General features: G+C 40.5%; 2 protein-coding genes across 3 annotated transcripts in view; both read left to right on the top strand.

Annotated features, from left to right (window-relative positions):
- Positions 1-1,564: 1,564 nt before the first annotated feature.
- Positions 1,565-18,568, top strand: coq8b (coenzyme Q8B). Of its 2 annotated transcripts, none has more exons than XM_023266385.3 (16): positions 1,565-1,669; positions 2,924-3,105; positions 3,222-3,378; positions 4,589-4,794; positions 6,309-6,375; positions 11,703-11,777; positions 12,206-12,325; positions 12,431-12,516; positions 12,600-12,740; positions 12,836-12,917; positions 13,590-13,683; positions 14,362-14,503; positions 15,441-15,548; positions 15,651-15,716; positions 15,882-15,968; positions 17,397-18,568. In XM_023266385.3, coding segments are annotated over exons 1-16 (1,920 nt in total). In that variant the 5' UTR covers positions 1,565-1,668; the 3' UTR covers positions 17,703-18,568. The 2 variants fall into 2 exon arrangements, with proteins under 2 accessions (XP_023122153.2, XP_035802382.2); XM_035946489.2 differs by having other exon boundaries at positions 1,605-1,714.
- Positions 18,569-23,096: 4,528 nt separating this feature from the next.
- numbl (NUMB like endocytic adaptor protein) overlaps positions 23,097-26,711 on the top strand; it is a 75,955-nt gene continuing 72,340 nt past the window's right edge. Inside the window, exon 1 of the mRNA XM_023266395.3 lies at positions 23,097-23,500. The gene's annotated coding sequence lies outside the window, so the exon portion shown is untranslated. The remainder of the gene's footprint in view (positions 23,501-26,711) is intronic.

The raw sequence follows: 26,711 nt of genomic DNA, 5'->3' as shown, positions 1-26,711 counted from the left end.
CCCAGTCTGGACAGGGGAGTTGACCACCTGTCAGCCACAAACAATACAGTCCTGAAATCCCTCCCCAGGCAGTTTCCCCACCATCCACACCTTGATTTACGTGTGTCTTGAGTCATAAATGATCCTGTGAGTTCTGGGTGAGTAAAAATCCGCTACTCAGTTAAAACTGAGGGAGTCTTAAGGTGAAATGTCTTCATGAATCAGAAAGAAATCCAGCTGCTTTCTACTTAAGCACTCAGCATTACCTTATAAAAAACATCAAAACTCACAGCCCTCCAGTTTTAGCTAATGCACAGTAGGTCCAGTGAAGCAGACAAACTAATTTATAGGGGTGTCCAGGCCAAGGCCTTTACTCACATAGGGGCAATTTTATTTATAAATCACTGTAGGCCAAATAGTCTTTTTCCTCCGATCATTTTAACTCATATACCAAATATCTTTTTTATGCAACCCTTAATTGATTAAATCCCCAAACCTTTGCTTAAGTTATGGCTCTTTAATTGTTAATAAAGCTCATAAGATAATTAAATGAAATGAAATTAGATAAGTGCATGTGACTCTTAAGTCAAAAGTGTCCTTGTCATGTATTGCTTAGCAGTTTGTAACACTTATTTCCAAGTAGGTTTAATCCCTGCAGTGTTTGAGTCTGTACATAGGCTCTTGCTAAAAAAAAAAAAAAAAAGAAAACATGTACAGATTCTGTTTTTAGATTTTAGAAGATGCCTTTGTATGCTGTCTATACATTTTTCACTGACAATAATATGACAAATTCTCAGTTACTGCAAAGTCAGTGTAAACATTGTCTGGTCACTTGGTTGTTTGTGGTTGAATGACGGGTCATTGTGCTGTTAAAATATTTCTAGTATTTAAATGGAAACAAAGACTGAACAGAAATTGTTGTGAGTGGTTCTGCCAGAGTGGTTATTCTGTGTATACGTGCACAGAGCTCAAGTGGGCTTCACTAACTGTATGGGGTGGCAAGACTGTAGTCTGAAGAAGCTTTGACCCTGAGGAACTCTCAATGTCACCTTAATGAATGAGTTACCAGGGCAGCTCCACTTGCTCAGGACACCATCATTCAGTACAGCTGGTACATTGTTAAAATACACATTCATATATTTTTCTTTACATTTCTTTCATTCTGTCATATATACATTTCTGCTGATACTATAACAGTGCCAGGTAATGATCAGACAGACACATAAAATAGGATAAAACTTTATTAATCAAACATTTTGAACAAAACCTCTGAACTGAGGATGCGTTGTAACATTGAAAATAATAAACAGACCTATTCAGTACCTCCCATCTCTAGTTTGGTAACTGTACCTTGCTACACGTGCTTGGAGGCATCCTTCACAACGATGACACCCCTTTAGAATCCACTGGACGCTCTGTCAGTTCAGCTTCGCGTTGTAATGACTATGATTGGACAACTCAACCTGCTTTAGCCGTCCGTCATCTGGTGTTCTGCGAGCCCATTGGTTAAAGGGGCACACCCCTCCTTCTTTGACATGTGGGCTCTACCTACTTATCACTGTGATTGGTTCCTGCTCCTGTCAGTCAAATTTAAACTTCCGGGTGTTGCAAAACAGACTGTACAGCTAGGCAGTGTTGGAAGAGGAGGAGAGTCACCGAGAAAACTCAGGATAACGAAGCTTTACCAAAAGTACGTTAATTCATTTGTTAACGGCAGAGTGTCTCGGTCAGTCAGGTGTGTTTTTTGTAGAACTGTGAACCTTGTGTTTAAATATTTGAACATAGCTAGCTTGAAATTTGAAGCGTCTTACGGCAGCTACTGTCGTTAAATTACACCACACCGAGCTAACTAATTAGCTTGTTGAAGCACCTGAGAGTATGTAACTGTTGATGTCTCTAACTGTGTCTATTCCTTGTACATTATTATTGCTAGGGGCTGTAGCTCATCGCTACACGTGTCAATGACACATGTCCTGAAACATGGGAAGCTACATACATTCAAGGTTAACTATGTAACAGGGTGAAGAGCATCATGGATTTTTGCCCCAAGAGACTTTTCGTGGATCTGTGACTATGTTAAAAACTTAATAGATATATTGAATAGCACACATGGGTCATTTTGGTCAGGAAGTTTGGTGGGCGTGTTTGCTGCTAAGTGTGTTTCTCACATTTCCATTTATTGGCACTCATACCTCCTGGGGCTGCATGGTATTGTGAAAAACTGTCATAAACATGTTTGTTTTCCTGTGATCTTATCTTGCAAGATGAAGAAAATACAGGAATTTTCTCAAGATGGCTTTTATAACTCTATTTTAAAAGCATTTATCATATTAGAGTGACTAAGTCGAAATAGAAAATAATACATAACTTGTATTAAAAAAAGTACATTTTTACAAGCTGTTGAGGACCTTTGTCATATGATGTAATACTGGCAAAGACATCAGAAATATTTTTTTGCTTCGGATGACATTCACATCTAGCTTTGTGCTTGTCATACAGAGCTACAGGTGCTGCAATAAACTGTCAAGCAAGTCATGTTTCTTTGTGTAGTGACGACAATTACAAGACACTGTTCACAGAGTTGACCCAGAGGTTGTGTTTCTTTTTGAAAGCAAATCTCCCTTTCAGCATTTCACTCCTGTTCATCGCTCATTTTGTTGTGGTTTGCAAACTTCACATCTTGTAAACAAAGTTTTGAAAGGAGTGCATCCTGGAACCATTAAATCAGAATAGGATATATTAAGCTTCTTTTGTAGATTATTCATTGAAAGTGTGAGCTGCATGAGTTTTGTTTTTGTGTCAAACAGCAAAAAAAGTCATAGCATGATGTGATTGAGTTAATTTGCTCACATTACATTGCAGTTTTGATGCTCACAATATATGGTGCAGACTGAACACCTTCTTACGCCTGACATTTGAGTCCTTTCCTCCTCTGTGTGTGTAGTGATGCTGTCAGAAGTCCTGCAGGTGATGCGGGGAGCTGGTAAAGTGGGCTCTGCTCTGGTCGCCACGCAGGGAGAACAGCTCCGATTAATGGCCTGCAACTCCACCCTAGGAGCAGGAGTCAAAGCTGCTCAAGATGTGGTGGAAGGACTGATGGGCATGTTTATGGGTGGCACCAGTCAGGTGAGTTTAAATGAGCTGACAGGAACAATTACTTAGAGTATATACCAAGTTATACACAGAAAGAGTTATCACCTGTCAAAGTGACCCATCCAACTCTGCTGTGTGTGTTTGTGTAGCAACAGTCAATAAAAGAAGATGTGTTTCCGGATGCGGAGGGCTGGGAGAATATGGACCCTGATGAAGTAGCCAAATGGAGTGTGGGGTCAGAGTTTCCCTCTGATGGTGTCGAGCTAAGACAGGGAGAAGCTGGGCCTTCAGCAGAGATGCACACAGGTATTGTCCAGGCAAACATGAACATGACATACATTATCTAAGTGTTACTTACAGAGAGTTTTTGTGTAATAGTTTAATGCTGTTGTTAATTTTTTGGTGGTATTCACATTTTCAAGAATGTTGTGAAAAAGCAAACAGTTATTAGACAAAGAGGTCATTTGTGTACAGCGACAATAAAGACTATCTGGTAAAGGCAAAAAAAAAAAAACCCCAACAAATAAAAAGACACCAGTATGTGAAATTGCAGCTCCTCCCTCTCCCCTCTCCCCCCCTGCCCACCACATTAGAATAGCCATATGTACACACTTCCAACATGCAAAAATATTCATTACACAGAATTCAAACCCTACAATCCTGAGTGGAAGTCAATGACCCATTGGGGCACCACGTAATACTCTCATCACACTTTGTTGCTTTTTATGCTCTCTCCTCTGATCTGGGTGAAAGCCTTGAATGGCTGATATCTTCTGTCACCAGATACATTTTGTAAAGCCTGAAAACTAAGCCAAGAAGACATGCAAAAATCTAGTTTCACCTCAGATCACCTGAATTATATTATGCTGAAAGATTATTATGAATAATGCCAAAATAATGCTGTCTATCTCAGCTTTAAGTTTAAAATCTACAATTCAAAAAGGTTGTACATTTTCACAGAACCCTGTAGGTCTTAGAAACGTCTTTAAGTTTCACAAGAGAACATGGTATGTAAACATGGTAAAACAGTCTTTATATCATTTTTACTTTCAAGTGCTTTGAATTTAAAATTCAGTTAATATTTGGCCTTTGAGTATTCAAGTGCTTGAACACTTTTCTGTTGTAACCAGAGAATCGAAGTAAAGCTCAAGTCTTCCATTTTATTTAAACAGTACAGTAGATTTTTCTGTCATTGCCATGGTTACACACAGTACGATTATATGTTTTAAGTCCCATGTGGTGAAACTTCCTCTTGATTGTGTTTTGTGGTTGTTAGAAACTTTAAGGTGTAAAATAAAAGTCACTGAGATATGAGACCCCACTGCTATGTAACACCTAACTAACCAATAGTCACCTCAAACTGTGATTGACAGCTCTGCGTTGTCTATCATGGGCAGCGTGTTCTTTCTGATTAATTGGCTACAAAGCGGCACAATATGGGAACTTTTTAAAAGAATCCTGACTTTAGAGTTTTTACCATTTAGGCTCACTGAAACCTTACCTTTCTCCATGTTAGGAGCACATCCTAATCCAGGGACAGCACCAGGAGGGGGAGGCTGGCCGGGACAGAGCACTCGTTTCCTCCACACCGCCCCCGCTCTCCACCGGTTCTACTATCAAACCAGATCTGCCCACAACTCAGTGGTGGCCAGACTCACGCCAGAGGACATCAAGAAGGCCAGAGAGGCAAAGCAGTCCCTGACTAAACCTACTAAACAGAAGGTCGGTTGAAGGACTCAATCTACAAAACTAGTTTCAGTAAAGATTAATTCTGTATACAATATATTGCATTTTTTGGGTGGAATATACTAATTGGTTCAGCAAGCTTTTATAGAGTAATAATTTCACATATCCAGAAATATGTAATTGTCATAGACTCCTATTGACTCATAGACTTAGAATAGAATTTGAAACAGTGCAAATATGTCAGTCAGGTAATGGTGTCTTTGTTTTAGTGTTTAATTTTTGTCTCTTTATCTCATTATCACACATATTTGTGAATCATTCTGTATATTCTGTATTTATGCATAAATATGAATCCTAAAAGTAGATAAAGAGGACCCCATCAGACAAATGAAACAATAATGTTATACTTGGTAAATTGTTTATTGAAGATAGTAATCCAGTGTTGCATGTATGTGAGTGGTAAAAGTATGTAAACCTCTTGTTTCATTATCTTTTGTGGCCCCCTGTTGCAACAGTAACTGCAGCTGAACAATAAGTGTGACCGTTAATTAGTTCTGCACATCAGCCTATAGGATTTTTAGTCCATTCCTCTGTACATAACATCTTCAGCTCCGGGATGCTGGTGAGTTTCCTCACATAAACGGCTCACTTCAGCTCTTCCTCAGCATTTCTGTTGGATGACAGTCAGGACTATGGATTGGTCATTTCAAAACATTTGCTTTATGCTTCTTTAACTAAGCGTTGGTAAAACAACCTGTGTGTGCTTAGGGTTATTGTCTTTCCACATGGCCCACTGTCTCTTCAGATTCAGTTCACAAACAGGTGTCCCAACATTTGCCTTTCGAGTTCACTGGAATTGCTCAGAATATCTTTGTGCCTAGCTGTCCTGGCCCAGATGAATTAAAACAGGCCCAAGCCATGGCGATACAACCTCCATGTTTCACAGATGGGGTAAAGTTCTTACGCTTGAATGCAGTGTTGTCGTTTCTCTTAACGTAACACTTCTCATTTAAATTATTAGCTTATCCATCCATAAAATGTGTAACAAATGGCTGACAGACGGCAGTGTTTCTTGAGACAGCAGTGGCTTTCTCACTTTGTAGCCCTGCCTTGCACACCATCGTGTTGAACTTCAACAAATGTGTGTTGTGAAGATCAGACTTTGATGCTGTTTACTGTTCTAAATAAAACAGAACACCCACTCAAAGTTGACTTACTGAAAACACCCATCCTCAAATGAACTGCTAGTCCTTAAAGTTCACATACTTGTGTCGCTAACAGATATGTAACATTGGATATTTTTTGTCAGTATGTTTAATGGCGGTCTCCTTATCTATGCTTAGGAACAGTCGGACAGTTTTGAGCATGTTTTACGTCGTATTTATAGAGAAGTATAGACACTTCTAACCAGGGAAATTCAGTCATTGCAGTGCTCATCTGAGGTAAGTGGTCTGAGCTGCTAGGAGAGAATTAAAAAAATAAAGCAGAATTGCAAAACATATTAATTACATCTCATAATTCTTTTTCTTCATTTGTTTGACTTCCCTCAGCTGAGTGAGCGTGCCAAAGAAAGGATAGTGCCTGCCACAAGAATCAGCCGGCTGGCTAATTTTGGGGGTAAGAGTAATGTGTTTTTGTTTGTGTGGGGTTTTTTTATTTTTTCCCATTTCACATTGTTCATACACCAGAATCAAAGATGAAAGCCTTTTCATTTCTCTCTTGGTTGCCACATGGCTTCAGGCACAGTAGGAAAAGTGTGACATTGTGTAACAAACTTATGAAACACACAAGTAGAAGCACAGAGAACAATAATTAGAATAGAATAGACAGCCTTTACCGTCATCGTATTGTGCAGAATACACCGTAAAGTGCCACTCCTGATTCATGCATTTAGAGATGCACACAAAAAGCCACCTCAAACAGAACAATAGAGTAAATAATAAATTAGTGTAGTTAGCGTAATTTTGCACCAGCATGTAAAAATGTTGGTTTCTGCACTGTAATTGTTACATTATAAATAAATGCAACTGTTGCACAAGGTAAAAAAAATTGTGTACCAAGCGTCATCCACTGCTTGTTGGAATTCAGTGTATAAATGGCCTTGGGAAAGAAGCTGTCTGATGGTGGCCTGAGTTTAATGGTCCCTTAGTGCTAGCTAGAGGGCAGCAGTTGAAACAAGTGGTGACCAGGATCCACCTTTAGAATAATTGTGGCCCTGCTGAGGTACTGGGAGCTGGACATGTAGAGAGCAGAGGGCAGTCGATGTTCCTCTCCGTGGTGTGGATAATCATTTGAAGAGTTCTCGTATCTGCTGCACAGCAATCAGCATGCCACACTGAGATACTGTTATGATCTCACTTGTGTAACTGCAATAAGCCGCAAGCAGCGTTTCCTCCACACTGTTTTTCCTGAGCAATCTCAGAAAATGTAGTCGCACCTTTTTAACAACTGCAGTGGCGTTGACAGGCCTGTACTACAAAGCAGGATTTGAGGTTAGTGAGGTTGCTTCAGGTTTAACTCTTGGATTTCAGGGCTACGATGGTGGTTATTTATTCCTTAACTAATTTGTCTTTTGTGAGTAACGTAACAGTATGGCATAGGTAATTTTGTTACACCGTCTTGTGTTTCAGAATGAGAATGTAGCTTAATGTTGAAAAAGAAACCTATATCTATCTTCATACAGTCGATACTTTTTTTTGCCAGCTTTTCTTTGTGGTTATAGCTACAGCAGCAGAACTGGTTGTATTGGTTTAGGATTTGTGTGGCTGCTTATTCCGTGTTCAGCATCACGTTGTTGACTGAACACTACACTGTGAATTTCTGGGCCTCATCCTTGTAGGCCTATTCATTTCCCCCTGAGATGCATCTGGCCACGGTGGTAAATCAGAAGACAGCACCCACACCACTTGTTTGGTCTCTCTTGTGTTGCAGGGAATCAAATCCCCCAGACATCCAACTTACAGAAATATCCATCCATCCATTATCTATACACCGCTTAATCCTCACTAGGGTCGCGGGGGGTGCTGGAGCCTATCCCAGCTGACTCGGGCGAAGGCAGGGGACACCCTGGACAGGTCGCCAGTCTGTCGCAGGGCTACATATATAGACAAACAATCACTCACACATTCACACCTACGGGCAATTTAGAGTAATCAATTAACCTCAGCATATTTTTGGACTGTGGGAGGAAGCCGGAGTACCCGGAGAGAACCCACGCATGCACAGGGAGAACATGCAAACTCCATGCAGAAAGATCCCGGGAAAGCCGGGACGCGAACCAGGGATCTTCTAGCTGCAAGGCGAAAGTGCTAACCACTACGCCACTGTGCAGCCCACTTACAGAAATACTGTACTGCAATTATTTATTAACAAGTCAAGTTGAAGTTTCGGTCACAAGAGCCCTCTCTTAAGACCTGCCAATCATAAAATGACATGGTGCTCAAATACAGCCCATAATACTGCTCATTATTGTACAATAGACCCTATTTGTTTTGGAGATGTGTCTCAAACACTCTAGATCAATGATCATCAACTGGCGGCCCGCGGGCCGAATCCGGCCCGCCAAACCGTCCAATCCAGCCCACGACTGGATTCCAAAATTGTGAGGATCAAAGAGAAAATATCATGTGGTCCACACTATTAAAGCAACTGAAAACAACAATAACTGAGACTCTTAACTATCAGTAATCCCCACCATTTATGACTCTATTTAGGCTACATTCCGAAATGAGGACAGACTCGCTGCACTTTTTAACATTTATTGTTTCACACAGTTCTTTTTTTTTTTTAACATTTCCTCATGCCCTTACTTAACATTTGGTTTTTATTTCAAAGTCTCAACAACAAGTTTCAAACTAGTAGACTTCTCAGGACAAAAAAAGGAGGAAAAACCAACTGGCATAACTTAAAATAGCATGGTAAATAAATACTAACCTGGTACCAGAACAAAACAGGTCACAAATAATGTTCGCACATCAAATAAAACGTTAAGTGGGCTATAGCGATTTCAAATCACAAGGCTGAAATGGGCTCCTCACACTGCTTAATGGCTGAACTTACATTTCCCCTCTGACACCAACTTTTTCACATCAGGCTTGGCCGCTGTCAGACTTAAGCGCAAACAGTCCTCCAAAGACTGGTTTGACAGTCGGTTCCTCTCGTGTGTTTTTGTCGAGTTCATCTTGGAGAACGCAGCCTCGCAGGTGTAGGTTGAACCGAACATGGTGAGCACATACATAGCCAGCGTCTTCAATGTGCCATAGTCCTCGGGACAAGACACCCAGAATGCGCTTAGGCTTTCAGCACCATGGAGAGCAGCCTGGATTCCAGCCAGCTCGCTCTGAATGGACGCCTCGTCCAACGGCATCATTTTCACCGTGTTTGTGGAGAATTCTCCGCTTGGGCTGATGGTGAATGGGTCACGCACAAATCCAATGACATCCCTGGAAATGAAAAATTCATCGAATCTAGCAGAGAAGTTGTCTTTTAATTGTGTGATGAATGTCTTCATCTTGTCTGTTACGTTGCTTTCTCCCACCGTCTTCAGTGCATTGAAGTGCAGCAGCCTCTCTGACAACAAATCTGCATGGAACAGATCAAGTTTGTTCCCAAAGGCATCAAGTTTTTCCACCAAATCCACCACGGATTTTTCTTTTCCTTGCAGCTGGAGATTAAGTGTATTCAAATGGGAGAAAATGTCTGTTAAAAACGCAACTTTGCACATGTATTCTCTGTCTTGCATGATGCGGAGATGGTCAGCTGCCACTTTTGATTTGCTTAGTTTCAAAAAAATCCACTACTTGGGCACGGAGTTCAACGAAGTGCTCCAGTGCTTTGCCCTTACTGAGCCAGCGCACGTCATTGTGGAGTAACAGGTCATCTTGAGAAGCCTGGGATTCGAGCACAAATTTGCGGAACAGGCGGTGCTGCGTGCTTGAATTTCCTCTGATGTTGTTAATAATTTTCATTGTTTTCTCCATCACCTCTTTGAGCTCCCTGCTTAGCTTTGCACACAGCACGCTTTGATGGATAATACAGTGAAGTGCGTTAGTTTTAGGAGCGACAGTCTTTATTCTGCTCACCAGACCCTTGTTTTTGCCAATCATGGCAGGTGCACCATCTGTCACTGTCAGGTTGATTTTATCCAGGGACAATCCGTGGCTTTTAAAAAAATCTTCCAGTTTTCCAAAGATGATGTCACCAGTGGTGTTGTCCTCCAGCGGAAGCAATGCCAGCAGCTCCTCTCGGAAATCTTTGCCATCAAAGTATCTGACAAAAACTTACAACTGTGAAATATCCGTGTTGTCAGTGGACTCATCAATAGCCAGTGAAATGTATTTGGCTTCCTTGATCCCGTCAATGACAGCTGGCTGGACATGCTCTGCCAAGACGTGGACACGACGTGCAGCAGTTGAAGCAGAGAGAGGCATTTGTTTGACAGATGCAATAACTCTGTCCATGGATTTGTTGCAAGTTCCTCCAGAACGGTGACCACGCTCTCCTTTAAAACCTCACTTTCCGTGAAAGGCCGGTTATGTTTGCAAGGCACCCAGGCAGCCTGCAGAGATGCACACGTTACTCTCTCTTGATCAGTTAAAGTTCGAGTAATAATGCCATTTGCGCGGGAGTAGGCAGATTTTAATGTGGCGATTTTTCTCTGATGGGCCTCTGACTGCTCAGGATATGAATCCTTGAAATTTGTATGTTTAGTGTTGTGGTGACGGCGCAGATTATATTCTTTTGCAACAGCAACAGTTTCGTTGCAAATGAGGCATACAGGTGACGCATTTCGGAAGGTTGGCATGATAAATGCCTACTTTTCAGTCCAGTCATTATTAAAGGATCTGTTTTCCACATCAACTTTTCGTTTCATGGCCTTTGAGAGTGCCATTTTACCTGTGTTAAGAGGCCTTTTCCTTTCACTTCCACGGTGTTTGTTTTTCACGTGCTCTATAAATAAAGTTGACTTAATTGAGTTGAGGCAAAATATCTCTATCACTCCTGGTGGTTGACTGTGGTATAGGTGATAGGAGTCTGACTCATAAAGGCTAAAAATGCCTTCAGTTTTGTAATGAAATGGGAAAAAATATAAACAATAAACATCAAATAATAATGTTATGCCAAAATTAGATTTTTATTTAATTTTTGTTTGAGGGTCCGGCCCCCAAGGTGACTGTCCGGTAAAATTCTGGCTCTCTGACAAATATAGTTGGTGACCCCTGCTCTAGATTCTCCCAAAGCATAAAAAATCTCCACTCCTGATCTCACCAGAAGTTAATATCCACTCAGGTTAGCAGCATGTACATACATATCATAGAAATAATATCACTTCATCAAAATGTTTTTAAGACAGCGTTTGATCCATATTCCAACATTGTTGCGTCTTTAGAAAATCAGAAGCTAAATCACAACCCAATGCAACAAATGTATGAACATCTTTAGTTGTAGCCTTTATGCTAGATTTTGCAAATAGTTATATGTTCAAAATGTTTCAAGATAATTAACACCTCATAGCTAAGCAAAATAGTCTAAAGATCTACCTTTACAAAGTAGATCATGTACACTTACCAGAAAGTGTGTTAAAGCACATCTTTAATGGGTCCTTTTCTATTCACTGTGCTCTAAATATCCTTGCAGTGTGTTTAAAATGCAAATGTACTGTACATTCTCATTGCCAACTGCTGATAAAGGGCTTAACATGGTGGCAATGAAAAGAAAATGCTGTAACACTTTCCTGACATTTCTGAGGAGCTTTTTAAACCTGCTTTTCAAGTGCCAGATGGGGAAAACACTTAAACATGTCATAAAAGATACCACACTTTAATGTGTGATTTCAGCCTTTAAATAGCAACAGCATCTGCGTCAAATCATTGGTTTCCTCAAGCATCTGTCCTCAGGTGATGCTAAATTTAAAACTGCTTGTGCCTTTTGTCTCCCTGCTGCAGGACTGGCAGTAGGACTGGGGATCGGTGCCATTGCAGAAGTTGCAAAACAATCACTGGGAGGCAAACAAAAAGCAGGTAAAAATATTCTTTTCTTAGTTCTCCTCTCTGGTTCTTCCTTTGTATCCTGTGAAGCAGCCTTTGGTCCAGCACACTTCCAGCAGACAGATGGACAACTTGTCAGCCCTGAGAAGTTTCTAATCTGTCAGCACCCGCTAGGCACTGGATGGACTTAAAATCCAACTTACTAATAAGAATTTAGAAAGGCTTTAATATGTGTTAAATGAACAGTGTTTAATGATGTACCACTGCCCCAGTTTTTATGCTCTGCTACCTACAATTGGCCCAGTTTAGGGCTCAGTTATTTACATGCAGCACTTGGAAAGTAATTGCTAAGATAAATTACTTATGTCATGGCGTTATACTTCTAATATGTTGCTCCTAATATCACTGCTAATACTGCTTTGTATGTATGTGTATGTGTGTGTGTGTGGTGTGTTTTATAGACATGGGTGCCCTGCTAGACTCTGCTTTCTTGTCAGAGGCTAATGCTGAGAGAATAGTCAACACACTGTGTAAGGTTCGTGGAGCTGCACTGAAGATAGGCCAGATGCTCAGCATACAAGGTACACACTGTATCAACACTTCCACTGCTGTTATTCAGATATCCTCACAGTCAGATGATTTCAAGGCAGTGGAAAATACTTTTCTGGATTTTTTTTTCTTTTCAGACAACTCCTTTATCAATCCACAGCTGCAGAAGATCTTTGAAAGGGTCAGGCAGAGCGCCGACTTCATGCCCACATGGCAGATGGATGTAAGCATAAACTGTTCCTGACATTTTGTCATCTTGTACTATATAGTGTTAGTTTTTTTTAGTGTCTGTTTCTGATCTTGTAGAAAGTTCTGGAGGAGGAGTTAGGGCCGGGCTGGCGAGAGAAGCTCTCGGCCTTTGAGGACAAACCATTTGCTGCCGCTTCCATTGGCCAAGTACATTATGGGATGTTAAAAGATGGTAGAGAAATTGCCATGAAGATCCAGGTAGGATGTTATTCTCACACATTTAGGTCTGTCTCCCTCACAACCTACGTTTCACTGTCTTGATTTAATGTCTGTAATTTCCACATTTGTTCCAGTACCCTGGAGTGGCAGAGAGCATTCACAGTGACATAAACAACCTAATGTCAGTACTGAAAATGAGCGTGGTCCTGCCTGAAGGTAACGGCTTCAAAGTATTATGTTGGAGTTTGTGTCAAAATTATTATACTTTACTGTGACTACCCCCGTTGTGTGTTATATTCAGCATTTTAACCACTACCCTCTTTACACCATGGGGTGGTGCTATAGTTGCAGGTCAGATCTGTCTGTCTAACTGATGGTTGTTGCTGAATGAAAGGATTCAAGCCAAAAAGATCAAATTATGTTTTGTAGTTAATGCTCATCTACTGGTATTTGGTTGTCAGTCAAATGATCTTTTGAGGGTTTCCCACACAGAATGCACAAGCATGCTGAAGGTAAAGAACAATTTTAAGCACAGACGACCTCTCTCAAAGATAGGGCACACTGTGTTTAAAACTACTGTCATCTAAATATACCTCTTGTTTGTGTGAACACACTGGACTTTATGCATTTCAATCCTTTATTTTGATATCTGACAGTTGAGACAGGAAAAGACATGGCAGGGAAGCTGTGGTGATGTTTGGCTCCTAAACCTTTTGGCCACCAGTGTACCCAATTACCTTCAGTGCATGACCCGATTTTCTTTGTTTTATCCTCATTACAGACCAACATGTATGATATGAATTAGTGCTGCTGTTTTTGAAGATGACATGGTCCATATGTTTTCTTTACTTTTCCCAGCTGAGTATTGCACTATTTATTTTTCCACAGGTCTTTTTGCAGACAACAGCTTAGAGGTTCTTCAAAGGGAGCTGGAATGGGAGTGTGACTATAAGAGGGAGGCAGAGTGTGCCAAGAAGTTCAGGTAGGTTTATGCCACTTTCTGAGCCGAAACACTTCCTCCACTGAGGTTCAGTGGTTTGCCACTACACTGTTTAACTGCATAAAATAAAAACCACGTCAAGTCACCTTTTAAATTACAGTAGGGTTACTCTGTAATTAGGTAGTGGTTTCAGTGAACAGCTGCTGCTACATGCGTCATATATTACACACTTATTACAGCGTCGGCCTTTTCTGACCCCTGATACCTTAAAATTCTATAAATATATATATATTCATTCTATATTTCCTTTACATTGAAATTCCTATCTACTACTTTGATATGTTAATGTATGTTTTAAGTTCTGCTCTGTCTGGGCAGAGCTTCTGAACTATTTTTAGTGTTTTTAATTGATTTGTATTCATTAGAATAATTTGGAAATGTAAAGTATACCACTGCAGGAGCCAGCTTATGTGTCACAGTAAGATTATTCTAGACAAAAAATGCATTCAGCAGATGCAGTGTAGCATTTCTAGGTATTATATTTAGTTTGCCCTCACATAAATGACCACGGTACATGTAGTCATGGTGTCTAGTTGCTTTTAACTGCCTTTTTGTTGTACATGTTTTGTTGCTGATTTTACATATTTTCAATTGTGCAGATCTACGAGTAGTAAAGTTGTTGTTGTTGATTTTCTTGTACAATTTGTGTTTGTCCTCCAGGTCACTGCTGGAGGGAGATGAGTATTTCCAAGTCCCTGAGGTGATAGATGAGCTGTCAGCACGCAGAGTGCTGGCCATGGAGCTGGTGCAGGGAGTCCCTTTGGACCGCTGTGTAGACCTGGACCAGGAGACGAGGAACCAGGTATGGTTTGATTTAACAGGCACATGGATCCCATCTGTCATGAATTTTTATTTATTGACGTGTGAGTGGAGACAGAGTAAGAGGAATCAGTGAACCCTCTAGCTACTTGTGTTTGAACTCTGCAGGAATATGTCAGAATGTTCTTGATGAGGTGATGTTATTGTAGTGGGGATGTTCAACTGGGTTTTCCCTTCACTAAAGCTACAGCACATCAGGAAACCACGGAGAAAGGAATAACTACTGATGTGCAAAGTGAAGTAAAGGTCAGCAGCTTTTACAGAATGGTTATGGTAGAAATTATACACAATACAGTATCTGGCAGAAAGATTTCCAGTTAGAGGTCCATGATGGTATGGAAGTATAATTGTGTGAAGCCATTAGAGATGAAACCCTCTGACAAGTATAAGGGCCATATCAGAAAGCTCTGCTCCCATACTGGGTTTGTGTTAAGGGCTGTTTTTTTCTTTGTTTCATCTCTCCTCCACTATTTCTTAAAATTAATATGGGTTTGGGGTTGTATTCACCTCCTGTTTGTAACCAGAAGCACAACTGAAGAAACTGTAATTGTACCTTGTCACACTCTATATGCCATAGTGTGACAAGTGCATGACTGATGCATATAACATTCAGAAAAACAGGTTTATTTGCCAGTAAATTATTCAGCAGGCGCTAAATACAGTGTGAAATTGATGCTGTGTCACTGTGGAAATATGTGTTAAGATTTGCCCTTCTAACGTACAGTAATGCAAGATCTTTAGACATGGTGTGAGTGTGGCAGTGTAGTGGAACATACTACCATGAGACAGTCACACTGAATAGAATAACGTGTGAAATAGGATATATGCTGAGACATAGTTCCAGAGGTGAATAGCATGGAAATGTAACATGGATAAATAACAACACTGCAGTAAACACAAGTCTCTTCTCTCCACTTTAGATCTGTTTCAACATCCTCCAGCTGTGTCTCAGGGAGCTCTTTGAGTTCAGGTTCATGCAGACAGATCCAAACTGGGCCAACTTCTTTTACAACTCAGACACCAACAAGGTGGGGGAAATCCGATTTTGTAAAGGAATTGTCTTAACACAGAAAGATGTTACATGTTCATTACATGCAACAGATTCATAACACTCTGATCATGTCTTTTAGGTTATTTTGTTGGACTTTGGAGCGTGCCGAGGCTACCCAGAATCATTCACAGATGACTATATACAGGTATGACGAGTCTAAAATTAGCAAATGTCCACCAGTCAACCTCACAACATGATTTATGCAACAAGGTTTTTGTCAATAATTAAACATCGGCATCTTTGGCTGAATTCTGCAACACTAGTGGAAAAATTCTCACACCATCACCTGCGTGTACATGTGTGTGTTCAGGTGGTTCATGCAGCTTCCGTGGGAGATCGAGCCACTGTTCTTTCCAAATCAAAGGACTTGAAATTCCTCACAGGCTTTGAGACCAAGGTAGGGTATTTTAGTCACTGCTGCTGTACTCATTTATTTTTGATGTGGTTTGTCCTCCCCTGTCCTTTCTGTCTTCTGCATTTATTTGTGTTGCTTGTACTTGATGCTGTTTCTCTCCATATTATGACCCATGAGAGAGAGAGTTTGGAGTCACTTAGAAATGTCCTTATTTTTGAAAGAAAAGCATTTTTTTTCAATGAAGATAACATTAAGTGAATGATAAATCCAGTCTAGACATTGTTAATGTGGTAAATGACTATTCTAGCTGGAAACAGCTGATTTTTAATGGAATATCTACATAGAGGTACAGAGGAACATTTCCAGCAACCATCACTCCTGTGTTCTAATGCTACATTGTGTTAGCTAATGGTGTTGAAAGGCTCACTGATGATTAGAAAACCCTTGTGCAGTTGTTAGCACATGGATGAAAGTGTCATATTTCATAGAAAACACGAAATTGTCTGGGTGACCCCAAACTTTTGAATGGTAGTGTATGTATATACGTGTGTGTGTGTGTGTGTGTGTGTTTGCTAAAGAACACACATACGGTTCAGTCACTTCAACACTTCAGTCCTGTTTATTTTCATGAATAGATTTCTGTAAAATCAAAGCGACAACAGAATTCAGGTGGAGGAGCTTTGATTATAATTTCAAATAAATTTGGTTTAGTTTCAAATGGAAAAGAGTTATATTTTTATGAGTGCTGTTGTGGTTGGTTCAATTTTGACCAAGCAAGGCAAAATGCACTTTACAAATGTCTGTGTTTTCTACATAGGAAATCCTTTAATCATTATTATAGGAGATGTGACTTAGAATCAAGGAAAATACACAGATGTTGGGGCTGGAATCACATCTATTCCTGGGAAACAAACAAAACACAACTTATTACACAAATTCAATGTGCGATATGTAGAGAGTCTCTGCTACTGTTCTGTGGCTCTTCCACTACTGTTTCTTTGTGTGTCTGTGGCCACAAGCTGCTCCACTCTGATCTGACAAAATATAGAAACAGACACACAGAATCTAACAGACACAAGTTTAGACACAAGGAGAGGCAGGCCAAGTGAAGGTGACATGGCTTTAGTTGACAACAACTTCTTATTTTGTTGGTGGCTGCCATGTACTCAACCTTTCTGGCTGTAAATGAAAGTGAATGGAGGAGGGAGGTGTAGCTGACCTCCCCATTTGTCGTACTCTGACATGTTCATATTCTAATGATCTCCAGTGTGCACATTTCCTCAGGCTGCCTCAAAGTATACACACTCAGAAATGCAACTTAAAGTCCTTTTGTATCGTTTAGGCCTTCAGTACATTTTTGTACTTTCATGCTCTTTGCTTTGATGTTGAGATCTTCGTTCAGCTGTTGATGTGCATAGAAAGTTCTTCACTCAGATACTCACTGTAACGCCGCTCCCTGCTCTCTACCAGGCCTTCCAGGACGCCCACGTGGAGGCCGTGATGATCCTCGGTGAAGCCTTTGCATCCGCCGAGCCCTTCGACTTCGGCACCCAGAGCACCACCCAGCGCATCCAGAGCCTCATCCCCGTCATGCTGCGCCACCGCCTCACCCCTCCACCCGAGGAGTCGTACTCCCTCCACCGCAAGATGGCCGGCTCCTTCCTCATCTGCTCCAAGCTGAAAGCCCGTATACCCTGCAAGGACATGTTCCTGGATGTGTACAATGCCTACAACCAGAGGAGGCAGGCCCAGCAGGTGGCGCAGGCAAGTGCTTAGACACTCAAGGACTAAATTTGCCAAGAACATTTCCAGAGTTGGCACCTGACTACAAGGACAGAAACATTTAGTCTTGAATCCGGAGGTGGAGACGCTGCATCGGACTTGCTTAAGGCACTACACTACGTCTGTAGGTAACTGACTGCTGCCAATGTGTTCTAATGAGGACCAGGAGTGTTTGTGACTTTTTCAGCTTGACATCGTTGTGGGGGATTGGTTTTGAGGTGTTTCTCAGTGTCTCACTGAGGTCATGTATAGACAAAAGTCATGAATTATAACAATATTAAACTGAATTTGTATGAAAACGAAGTCAGAAATATATGGTGAAGCCCAGTAGGCTCATTACTGATTAAATATTAACGTTTGATTCCTGCTGTCACAGCAAACACACAATACAAGGCTACAGTTTTTCAAAAGGCAAGGTGTATATTTTCAGTGTGCTGCCATGGCTAAAATTATTTCATCCCCTCTTCTAGCAAGAGTAAGGTTCACCATATTTCTAAAAGAATGAGTATCTTGTGACTTCAGGGCAGATAATAAGCCCTGCGTTGAATAGCTGATGCTGCCAAGTGCTCTCCTTTGTTACAAGAACTTTGTGTGTCGCCTGATGAGTTGGTGAGTAAAGCTTTCACCTAAATGCGATGGCTGCCTGACTAGACGAGCAATTATCAGAGGAATTAGAGAAGACAGTCTAATGGAACCCTGGTGAGTCATGGCCTTGCATTATAAAGTGTACTTGACATAAAACTCCACAATGTGAAAACTGTCAGTCATTTTTAACACTTCTTCATTACAGAGATGTGTACTGTATCCTAATGACAGAGTGCTGTGCATGTTCTTTTTCATGAAATAAAATGTGAGAAAGATTTATGTGTCTATGTGAATCACAAATTGAGTTTCACTGGCAGATATCAAGAGGCTACAAGCCAAGGATTTCTTCCACTCTGTATTGATCTTTCCGTTTCAGTTTTAGACCTGTTCAGGAAATGTCACTGACTGGAGGCCATGTTTGACCTCACTGTTTTCCTACAGTGTTCTTGTATTGACAGTCGAGTATAATGATAGCAGATGGGCTGAAATAATGCAATACTGGAGCTAATGGTGGCATTAATGGGTCTGTGTTTTCAGGGACCATTTTTGTTTCAAGGCAGTGATGTCTATTTTGTCTCCAATCAAGCCATTAGGGCACTTCAGACCTGTCTGCAAGCGTCTCACAAGATGATGGGAGCTGAGGTGTGAGGCTTTCACTGCTGCTATAAAAACCTGATGGCGAAGGATACGCCCTTTTTACTGTCTCTCTCCATTAGTAGCCCTCTTGCTGTTAGTGGATCCCTCCATTGAGCTCTGTTACATCCTGTACAGTCCAGCTGCTCAGCTGTTCCTACAGCGAGGTTGACTCTTGATACACTACATCAAAATCACGGTTTATTTTTCTGAGTTTTGGGAATCAGCCACAGTTAATGACTGCAGCACATGTTGAGAGAAGAAAAAGCACATTCTTCTCCTGTAGTTTCACGCAACGGAAAGTTGGAGGGTTTCTCTCCCTCTCTGCGTGTAAGAAGCAGCTGGCTTTGGTTTGTTGGAGAAGAATTGACTCCTTTTGGTTCCACTCTGAGACTCTCAAACTGGACTGGCGTGGGTTGATTTCTACCAGAGTTTAGTTCATTTATGAGGTTAAAAGCATGGTGTATATACAGAGGTGCATTCTGAATGAACGTTTTAGTATTTATATTTTGTTGGTACAAAGAAAATTCCCAGGATGGGGTGCTGTTGAATGAAAAATAATGTGATGTTACAGGGAAATCTACATTTGACAAACATGTGAACAAGAAGGGAAGTTAGCAATCACTTTTTCCTCCCCTCTATTTACCTGACAGCATGGACACCAATGTCATTTCAAGGGGGAGCACAAAAAACTCCTTCATACTAGTTAAATTTGTTTGTGCCAATTTATGCCAATTTGCATCAATTTATGGTGGAAAGTCTTCATTTATATAACAAAAACCAAATTTCAGGCACCAGGTGAAAGTTCCAAATAAAATGGAATAATGCAGCAAGGCTCTCAGGTAATCTGTTCCATAATCAGATATTTATTCTCCTGTAGATCACTTAACATTATCCCTGAATCCACACACACTATTTTGTGTTTTGTGCTTTTTTTTTTTTTGTCTAACCCATGTGGCATCTATTTGCGTCATTTTAATAAATCTACAAGCCCCTGGACTTGAGGAGCTCATATGTGTTTCTGCATTTCTGCTCAAGTTCAAAATGTTCTGCACATGCAGGACAGACCCCACATGTGTGTTCCATATTTCGAACCAAAAAACCTGCCGCTGGACAAATGCAGATGTTCTAAATATTGACTCCTTTCTTTAGTGCTGTAGCCATGGGTCTGGCTAAGTGAGTCTCTGGGGGTACAAATGTGTTCCCCCTGAAATCTACACATACACTACCGTTCAAAAGTTTTGGGATCACTTAGAAATGTCCTTATTTTTGAAAGAAAAAAATATTTTTTCAATGAAGATAACATTAGAAATGAATCAGAAATACAGTCTAGACATTGTTAATGTGGTAAATGACTATTCTAGTTGGAAACAGCTGATTTTTAATGGAATATCTCCATAGGAGTACAGAGGAACATTTCCAGCAACCATCACTCCTGTGTTCTAATGCTACATTGTGTTAGCTAATGGTGTTGAAAGGCTAACTGATGATTAGAAAACCCTTGTGCAGTTATGTTAGCACATGGATAAAAGTGTCATATTTCATGGAAAAAGTAAAACTGTCTGGGTGATCCCAAACTTTTGAACAATAGTGCATGTCTGACTGCTACAGATTCAGATTCAGACAACTTTATTTGTCCCCAGGGGGACTTCACTATATACTGTATGATGAGCCCATAAAACACCAAAAAGCAAACAAAATAGTCCCTCCGTGATTAGCTCCTACAGTAACAATGATCAGTAAATAGCAAAAATATAACTCATAATCACTTACAGGGGTCATACAGGTGCTTTTATTTCTGATATTTTAAGTACATTTTGGTGCTAATTCTTGCTTTTAATTACTTTTCCTTGAGTTACACTTTCAGTGCAGTGTTCAGTATTGCTACTTTTTCCTAATGCCAATGTTTAACTCCTAAAAACTCATCTGTGTTTTCCAATGAAAATAATCTCTAAACTCTGAACTGTTCCTTCCTCTAAAATGTGCTATCTATTAAGTCTAAGAAGTCCCTGCTTCTCTCTCCACCCACCCCTGCTCCTCGTTGCAGCTCAAGCACACCAGCTCATCAGTAAATCCGCTGTGAAGCTACATTACACAGCAGTAAGTTGTATTATTGGACTATTTCAGCCGTTCACGTTTGAACCAAATACTGATTCTGAAGAACAATAAAACAAAAAAAGTCCCACCCTGCAAACTGATATGATTGGCTCTTTAGGTTTGTCATGTATGAAACCCTGGAAGTCTGAATCCATATTTTCATCATGGTTGACTGTCATCAGTACACTGCGGTTCCGAGGTAGAAATACTCAGCCTTATTTTGTTCAGGATGTGTCATATAGCAGGTTAAAAAACAAACAAAACACCAATTGGACACGTTAACAAACTGAAAATGCAATTTTCCCTAGAGGGGTTCTTTCAGGATCTGAATACTTTCTGTGTCACTGCCTGATAATATAATCATCATATTTCTTTATTTATGGAGTGCCTATCAAAATCCATGTTACAAAGTGCTTCAAATGCAGCAAAATAATCAGATTCTAAAATCATCACTACTTAAAGGCAAATAAGAAGCAGCATAGTGGATAAAAACCAACACAGTGTTAGAAATGCTGAAAACATTATAACAAGAAATAAAAGACACATCACTGGAAATTAAAATTCAAATAAAATCAGGAAAGGCTCTTCAATAAAAGCATGTTTTAAGAAACAGACTTTAAAAAGTGATCAGCCGACCTCATTTCTTTGGGCAGATTGTTCCAGAACTCTGAGGCCCCGACTGCAAATGCTTCATCCCCTTTAGCTTTCAGCTGAGCCCCTGGAACAGACACAAGACCTCCATCTGAGGATCTCAAAGTGTGTGCTGGTACTTAAAAGTCAGGAAAGATTGTATTTTTGAGGTTTTTTGTTTTTTTTTAAAGCTAATTACAACATGATCACTCGAGCTTTGTAGTGCTCAAAACTTACAGTTCCCATCAGACCAAGATTTTCCACAACAGGATGATCTAAAAGAAAACCAGCTGAGTGTAGAATCTGTTTTGCAATATGCTGTGAAAGAGCCTCTCTATGTAGAGAGCTTTGAAACTACATTTAAAAAACACTTGTGATGTTCATGGAGAGAATTACATTTACAGTGGATATAAATGAGCAGTTAAATGGGGACATTTAAAACATTAAATCTCTTCTTTTTGTGTAAAAATGAGTAAATAAAATCCTCCTGGGCGAGGGGGAGGAAGGCGACTTGAACCGTGGACCTCAGTATTTCTAAAATCACCTTGTGTAAAGAGATATTAGAATTATCTTGTGAAAGTTTGTCTGCTGGAGCTGACACCAAGTGTATTTAACAACCAGTATGTGAACTGCTGTAGCAGAGTTTCCCAGCTGGGAGGATTGTAGTTACACATCCTCACAGCAGGTGAGGAAAAAGCAATGACAAAAGGAAAAGACAATGACAAAATGGAAAAATAAAACATTTATTTATTTATTCCTCTTTATATTTACACATTTATTTCCTTATTTATTTATTTATTATTTTATTTATTCCTCTTTATATTAAACATTTATTTCCTTATTTATTAAGATTTATTTATTTATTCATTCCTCTTTATATTTATGCACTTATTTCCTTATTTATTTATTCCTCTTTATGTTTACACATTTATTTCCTCATTTATTCATTTATTTATTCCTCTTTATATTTACACATTTATTTCCTTATTTATTTATTCTTTTATTTATTCCTCTTTATATTTACACATTTATTTCCTTATTTTTTTAACATATTTATTTATTTATTTATTCCTCTTTACGTTTACAATTTATTTCCTTATTTATTCTCTTTATATTTACACATTTATTTCCTTATTTATTTATTCTTTTATTTAGTTCTCTTTATATTTACACATTTATTTCCTTATTTATTGATTTACTTATTCCTCTTTACCTTTACACATTTATTTCCTTATTTATTTATTTCTCTCTCTTTATATTTACGCATTTATTTCCTTATTTATTTATATTTTATTGTGGCACTCCTGTGACTCCATAGTTGAGAAGCCGCACGGTGGCGCAGTAGAGCAACTGAACCGGAGCCCTGCGCCTTTTTTCTTTTTTCTTTTTTTTCCTTTTCTGGAAAACATCAATGGAAAGAGTGGATTTGCATGTCCGGCCGTCTGTGCCAATGGGCGCACTGGGAAGGCTGGGTTAGCGGGTGGAGCCGGGGAAGCAGCCCAGTAAGTGCACAGTCAACAACCAAAGCATCCGAGATTACTACAGACGCCAATTTCCACCTCTGAAACCCAGAGTCGGTGCTTCTTCTTCTTGTTTTATTTATTTTTTAAAATTTGGGTTTGATTGCATGAGTGAGACAGAGCCGCTGTTGTAAACCCTCTCCTGTGAGGCTGATCTGCGGCTCCACGTCGCCTCCATACATCGCTGCTCCTAGTGCGGATGAAGAAGACCTGGTGAAATTACCAATTTACCAGCTCACTCCTGTGATTCCCATCCATTTGTGCGCGGGGTCCTGGATTTCCACGGAGCAGGAGGAGCGGGGAGCAGATCATCCGTCGTTCTCTTGGGTGAGTTTCACCGGATTCACGTCCACTCTGGCATCTCCTCCGTTTTTACTGACACTTTGGGCTTATTTAGCAGCACGCTAATGTCTCCATAATGACCGATCCGTGGCGTGGAAGTGATCGGAGGGCTGCTGGTTTGTTGATTGGTGAGTTTTCGGGTGTAATTATGTTGTTTGGATGTAACTGCAGCGCTTTTGGACACGGACCTCGCCAGCGGGCCCATGTGTGTGAAATGAATGAAATGTGGCAGCTCCAGCGTTTATCACTGCCCTTTACAGCTGTTATCCACAACCAAAGACCAATTACATCCAGGCAGGACTCTGATCGGCTCTGACACACTACTACGGGTCTCAGTGTGTATTATCTTACACAGGAGAAATGAAAAGCTCTAACTTTAAAGCCCTGCTATTGATATATAGCTCATATTATGAGAATATTACACCCACTATGGCCGGGAAATGTGCTTTATTGCGTCATTATTGGCGTGGGGATGAGATAATGTGATCGCCTGTCGATTGAGCTGTGAAGACTCCCACTGATTATTGGGTAATTATGGGTTCATATGTTTCCTCTACAGGCTGGAAACTGAAGCCCATGAGTTTGAATCTGTTGGATGAGAATTCTCACCTGTCTCCATGATTTTCTCCATCTCTGCCTCTTGCATCATGCTGTGTGCTGAATTGTGTCTTTTGGGTATCATTGCATCATTTTCAAAGTTCTTCAGGGTTTGTTGAGATTTTATTTTATTTTTTAAAGTGCTGCAGCTTTAGTGTGATCTCCCCCCCCCCCCCCCCCCCCGTGTCCTGACATGAATTCCTGAAACATGAGAGCGAACGCACCAAAGTACTGGTATTCAAAGTGATGGGGGAATGGAGTCGTGATTCGTTCGTGTGCACGTACACATGCACACTTGGCACATGCCTTCGTATGTAGGGCCTAGTAAATGCATGCGGCTCTATTGTCTGTGGAGCTCCATCTGTTCCATGACATGGCATTCCTCAGACAGCCAGTCACGCTGTTAGGGGGTGGTCCACAGCGAGGACACGGTCATATGGATTGTATTAAGAGAGAAGGTGCAGGGCTCAGGGTGTCTCAGTCCCACCAGCCCAGGACCACCTGTATGGACAGCAGGGTGAAGGGGTTTCTCTTCAGGACAAGGGGATCTCTAAAGGTGTCCTGAGATTAGGCTGGAGGATGGGAAGTCTGGTTAGGAGCATGGGCGACATTAAGACTGGGTTTGTTCTAGAGCTGGGACCAAAGGAAAGCCTGGCTTAGTTTACCCCTGAAACTAATTGGAGGCAGAATGTGGTCTAAAGATAGTCTCTATATTTTTGATTTACCATTTATTTAACCAGGTTAATCCAGTTAAGATTGGAGATCTCCTTTACAAGGGAGACCTGACCAAGAGAGCAGCAGCATAGTCACATTAAAAAACACATTAAACAGATAAAATTATCAACATTAAACTTGCTCACATATAGCACTTGCACACAGACAAGGTAGACTGGAGTGATTTCACCAGAACTTTAGACACATTCAGTGTAACAAGGGCCTGAAGTTGAGATTGTAATTTATTCCAAGCATTAGGTGCAGAAAACCTAAATGATTACTTGCTCAGTTCAGATCGTACTTTGGGGACGACAAATTGCAGAGTATCCATAGATCGGAAATTGTGACTTCCATGTTTCCTTGTGAAAGACAAGACAAATAGGAAGGACCAATACCCAGACAGGTTCTGTAAATAAACATACCAATGACTGAGACATCAGGCACTTAAAGATGTCCAGTTAACTTTAGAATAGAGTACACAATGGTGAGTAAGGGGACCACATTTGATAATGAATCTCAGCGCCCCATGGTACAATCAATCCAACATGCTAGGACAATTAGCAGAAGCCTTCACATACAACTCATCTCCATAGATAATAACAGGCAAAAAGGTTTTTCCACCAATTTCTGTTTCACACAAAAAGAAAAGCAAGACTTGTTTCTGCAGTAAAATATATCACCGTGGAATGGTCGGGCTGCACTCATTAGGAATGATTGTTTGTATATCTTTAAATCGATAGTTTGGGGCGGTGCAAAGCCCAGGATGCAGCAACAGTGCACATTCTATGTTGTGGTGATTTCTGATCATCAATAACTAATAAAAAAAATGCTGCATTTCTACAAAAATATGCTGCGTTTCTGACAGTGGTATATGGGAGAACGAACAACCTTGGCGGACTACTGCGCTCTGAGTGCTTTTCTCGTTGTTGTTGTTGTTTCCTGTAGTGAAGTTGATTTTGAAAACAGTGTAGATAATGGAAGGAGAGGAGAAATGTCAGACGTGTACCTGAAGTCTACAGCTGCTGAGTCAGAATAGAGCTGCAGTCCAAATCACTTACTTTTGCTTTTGACTTTGCATTACAGCTGCCCTTACAAAGTACGTACTGTTTCATGCAGTATGTGTACAATTAGGACATGTTGCTTTGTCATAACACTGTGCCTTATTCTTTGACCATTGCAGTCTGTAATTTGAAATGAGCTGTCAGCTGTCTGTGAGCTCTTGGTGGCTTAAGCTTGAGAGATACCACAATGTGTGAGACTTAACTGCACAGGGGATTGTGGGTGAGAATGGCCAGAAAAGCATGCTGGCTTACAGACTGCAAAATCCAGCTGGGTGTAGTATGACATCCAGGTATTTTTGACATACTGCGTTTGACATAATATGTATCGGGATATACTAAATGTTGTTCTAGCATACTGTGTAGTATGTTAGTATAGATATTGGAACACACCCCAAGTTTGTTGCGGCGCTAGGGTCTTGAATTAGGGCTAAAAGAACACAGTTTTAGTCCAAAGTTCAGCCTAGATGGACTAGAGAAATGTTAGATTTGGTCTGGGGTTCATATTAGAGAAAGGCTATGTTTATTCTGCAGCTGGAGCTATGACTAAAAGACGACAGTGTTTGGGTTAAAGCGGAGCTAGAAGAGGTTTGGTCTCAGGGTACGTGACTAGAAGAATGTCGTTGCTCCAGGACAGAGGTTAGAAGAAGGCTGGATGTGGCCTGAAGCCGGAGATCTGGGGGTGGAAGAGAGATAAAGGTGGTAAAATTTGAAGTCCAAACCAAGTGGCTGCCGGACATAAATTAACTCTGATGTAGCTAATCACTGCTGCAACTCAGTCATCACAAGCAGAACATAATTACACCACCCCCATCCACACAGCAGTA

This window comes from Amphiprion ocellaris, chromosome 7 (genome assembly GCF_022539595.1).
Source record: "Amphiprion ocellaris isolate individual 3 ecotype Okinawa chromosome 7, ASM2253959v1, whole genome shotgun sequence".
Classification (NCBI taxonomy): Eukaryota; Metazoa; Chordata; class Actinopteri; family Pomacentridae; genus Amphiprion; species Amphiprion ocellaris.
This window is presented reverse-complemented; position numbering and strand designations above follow the sequence as displayed.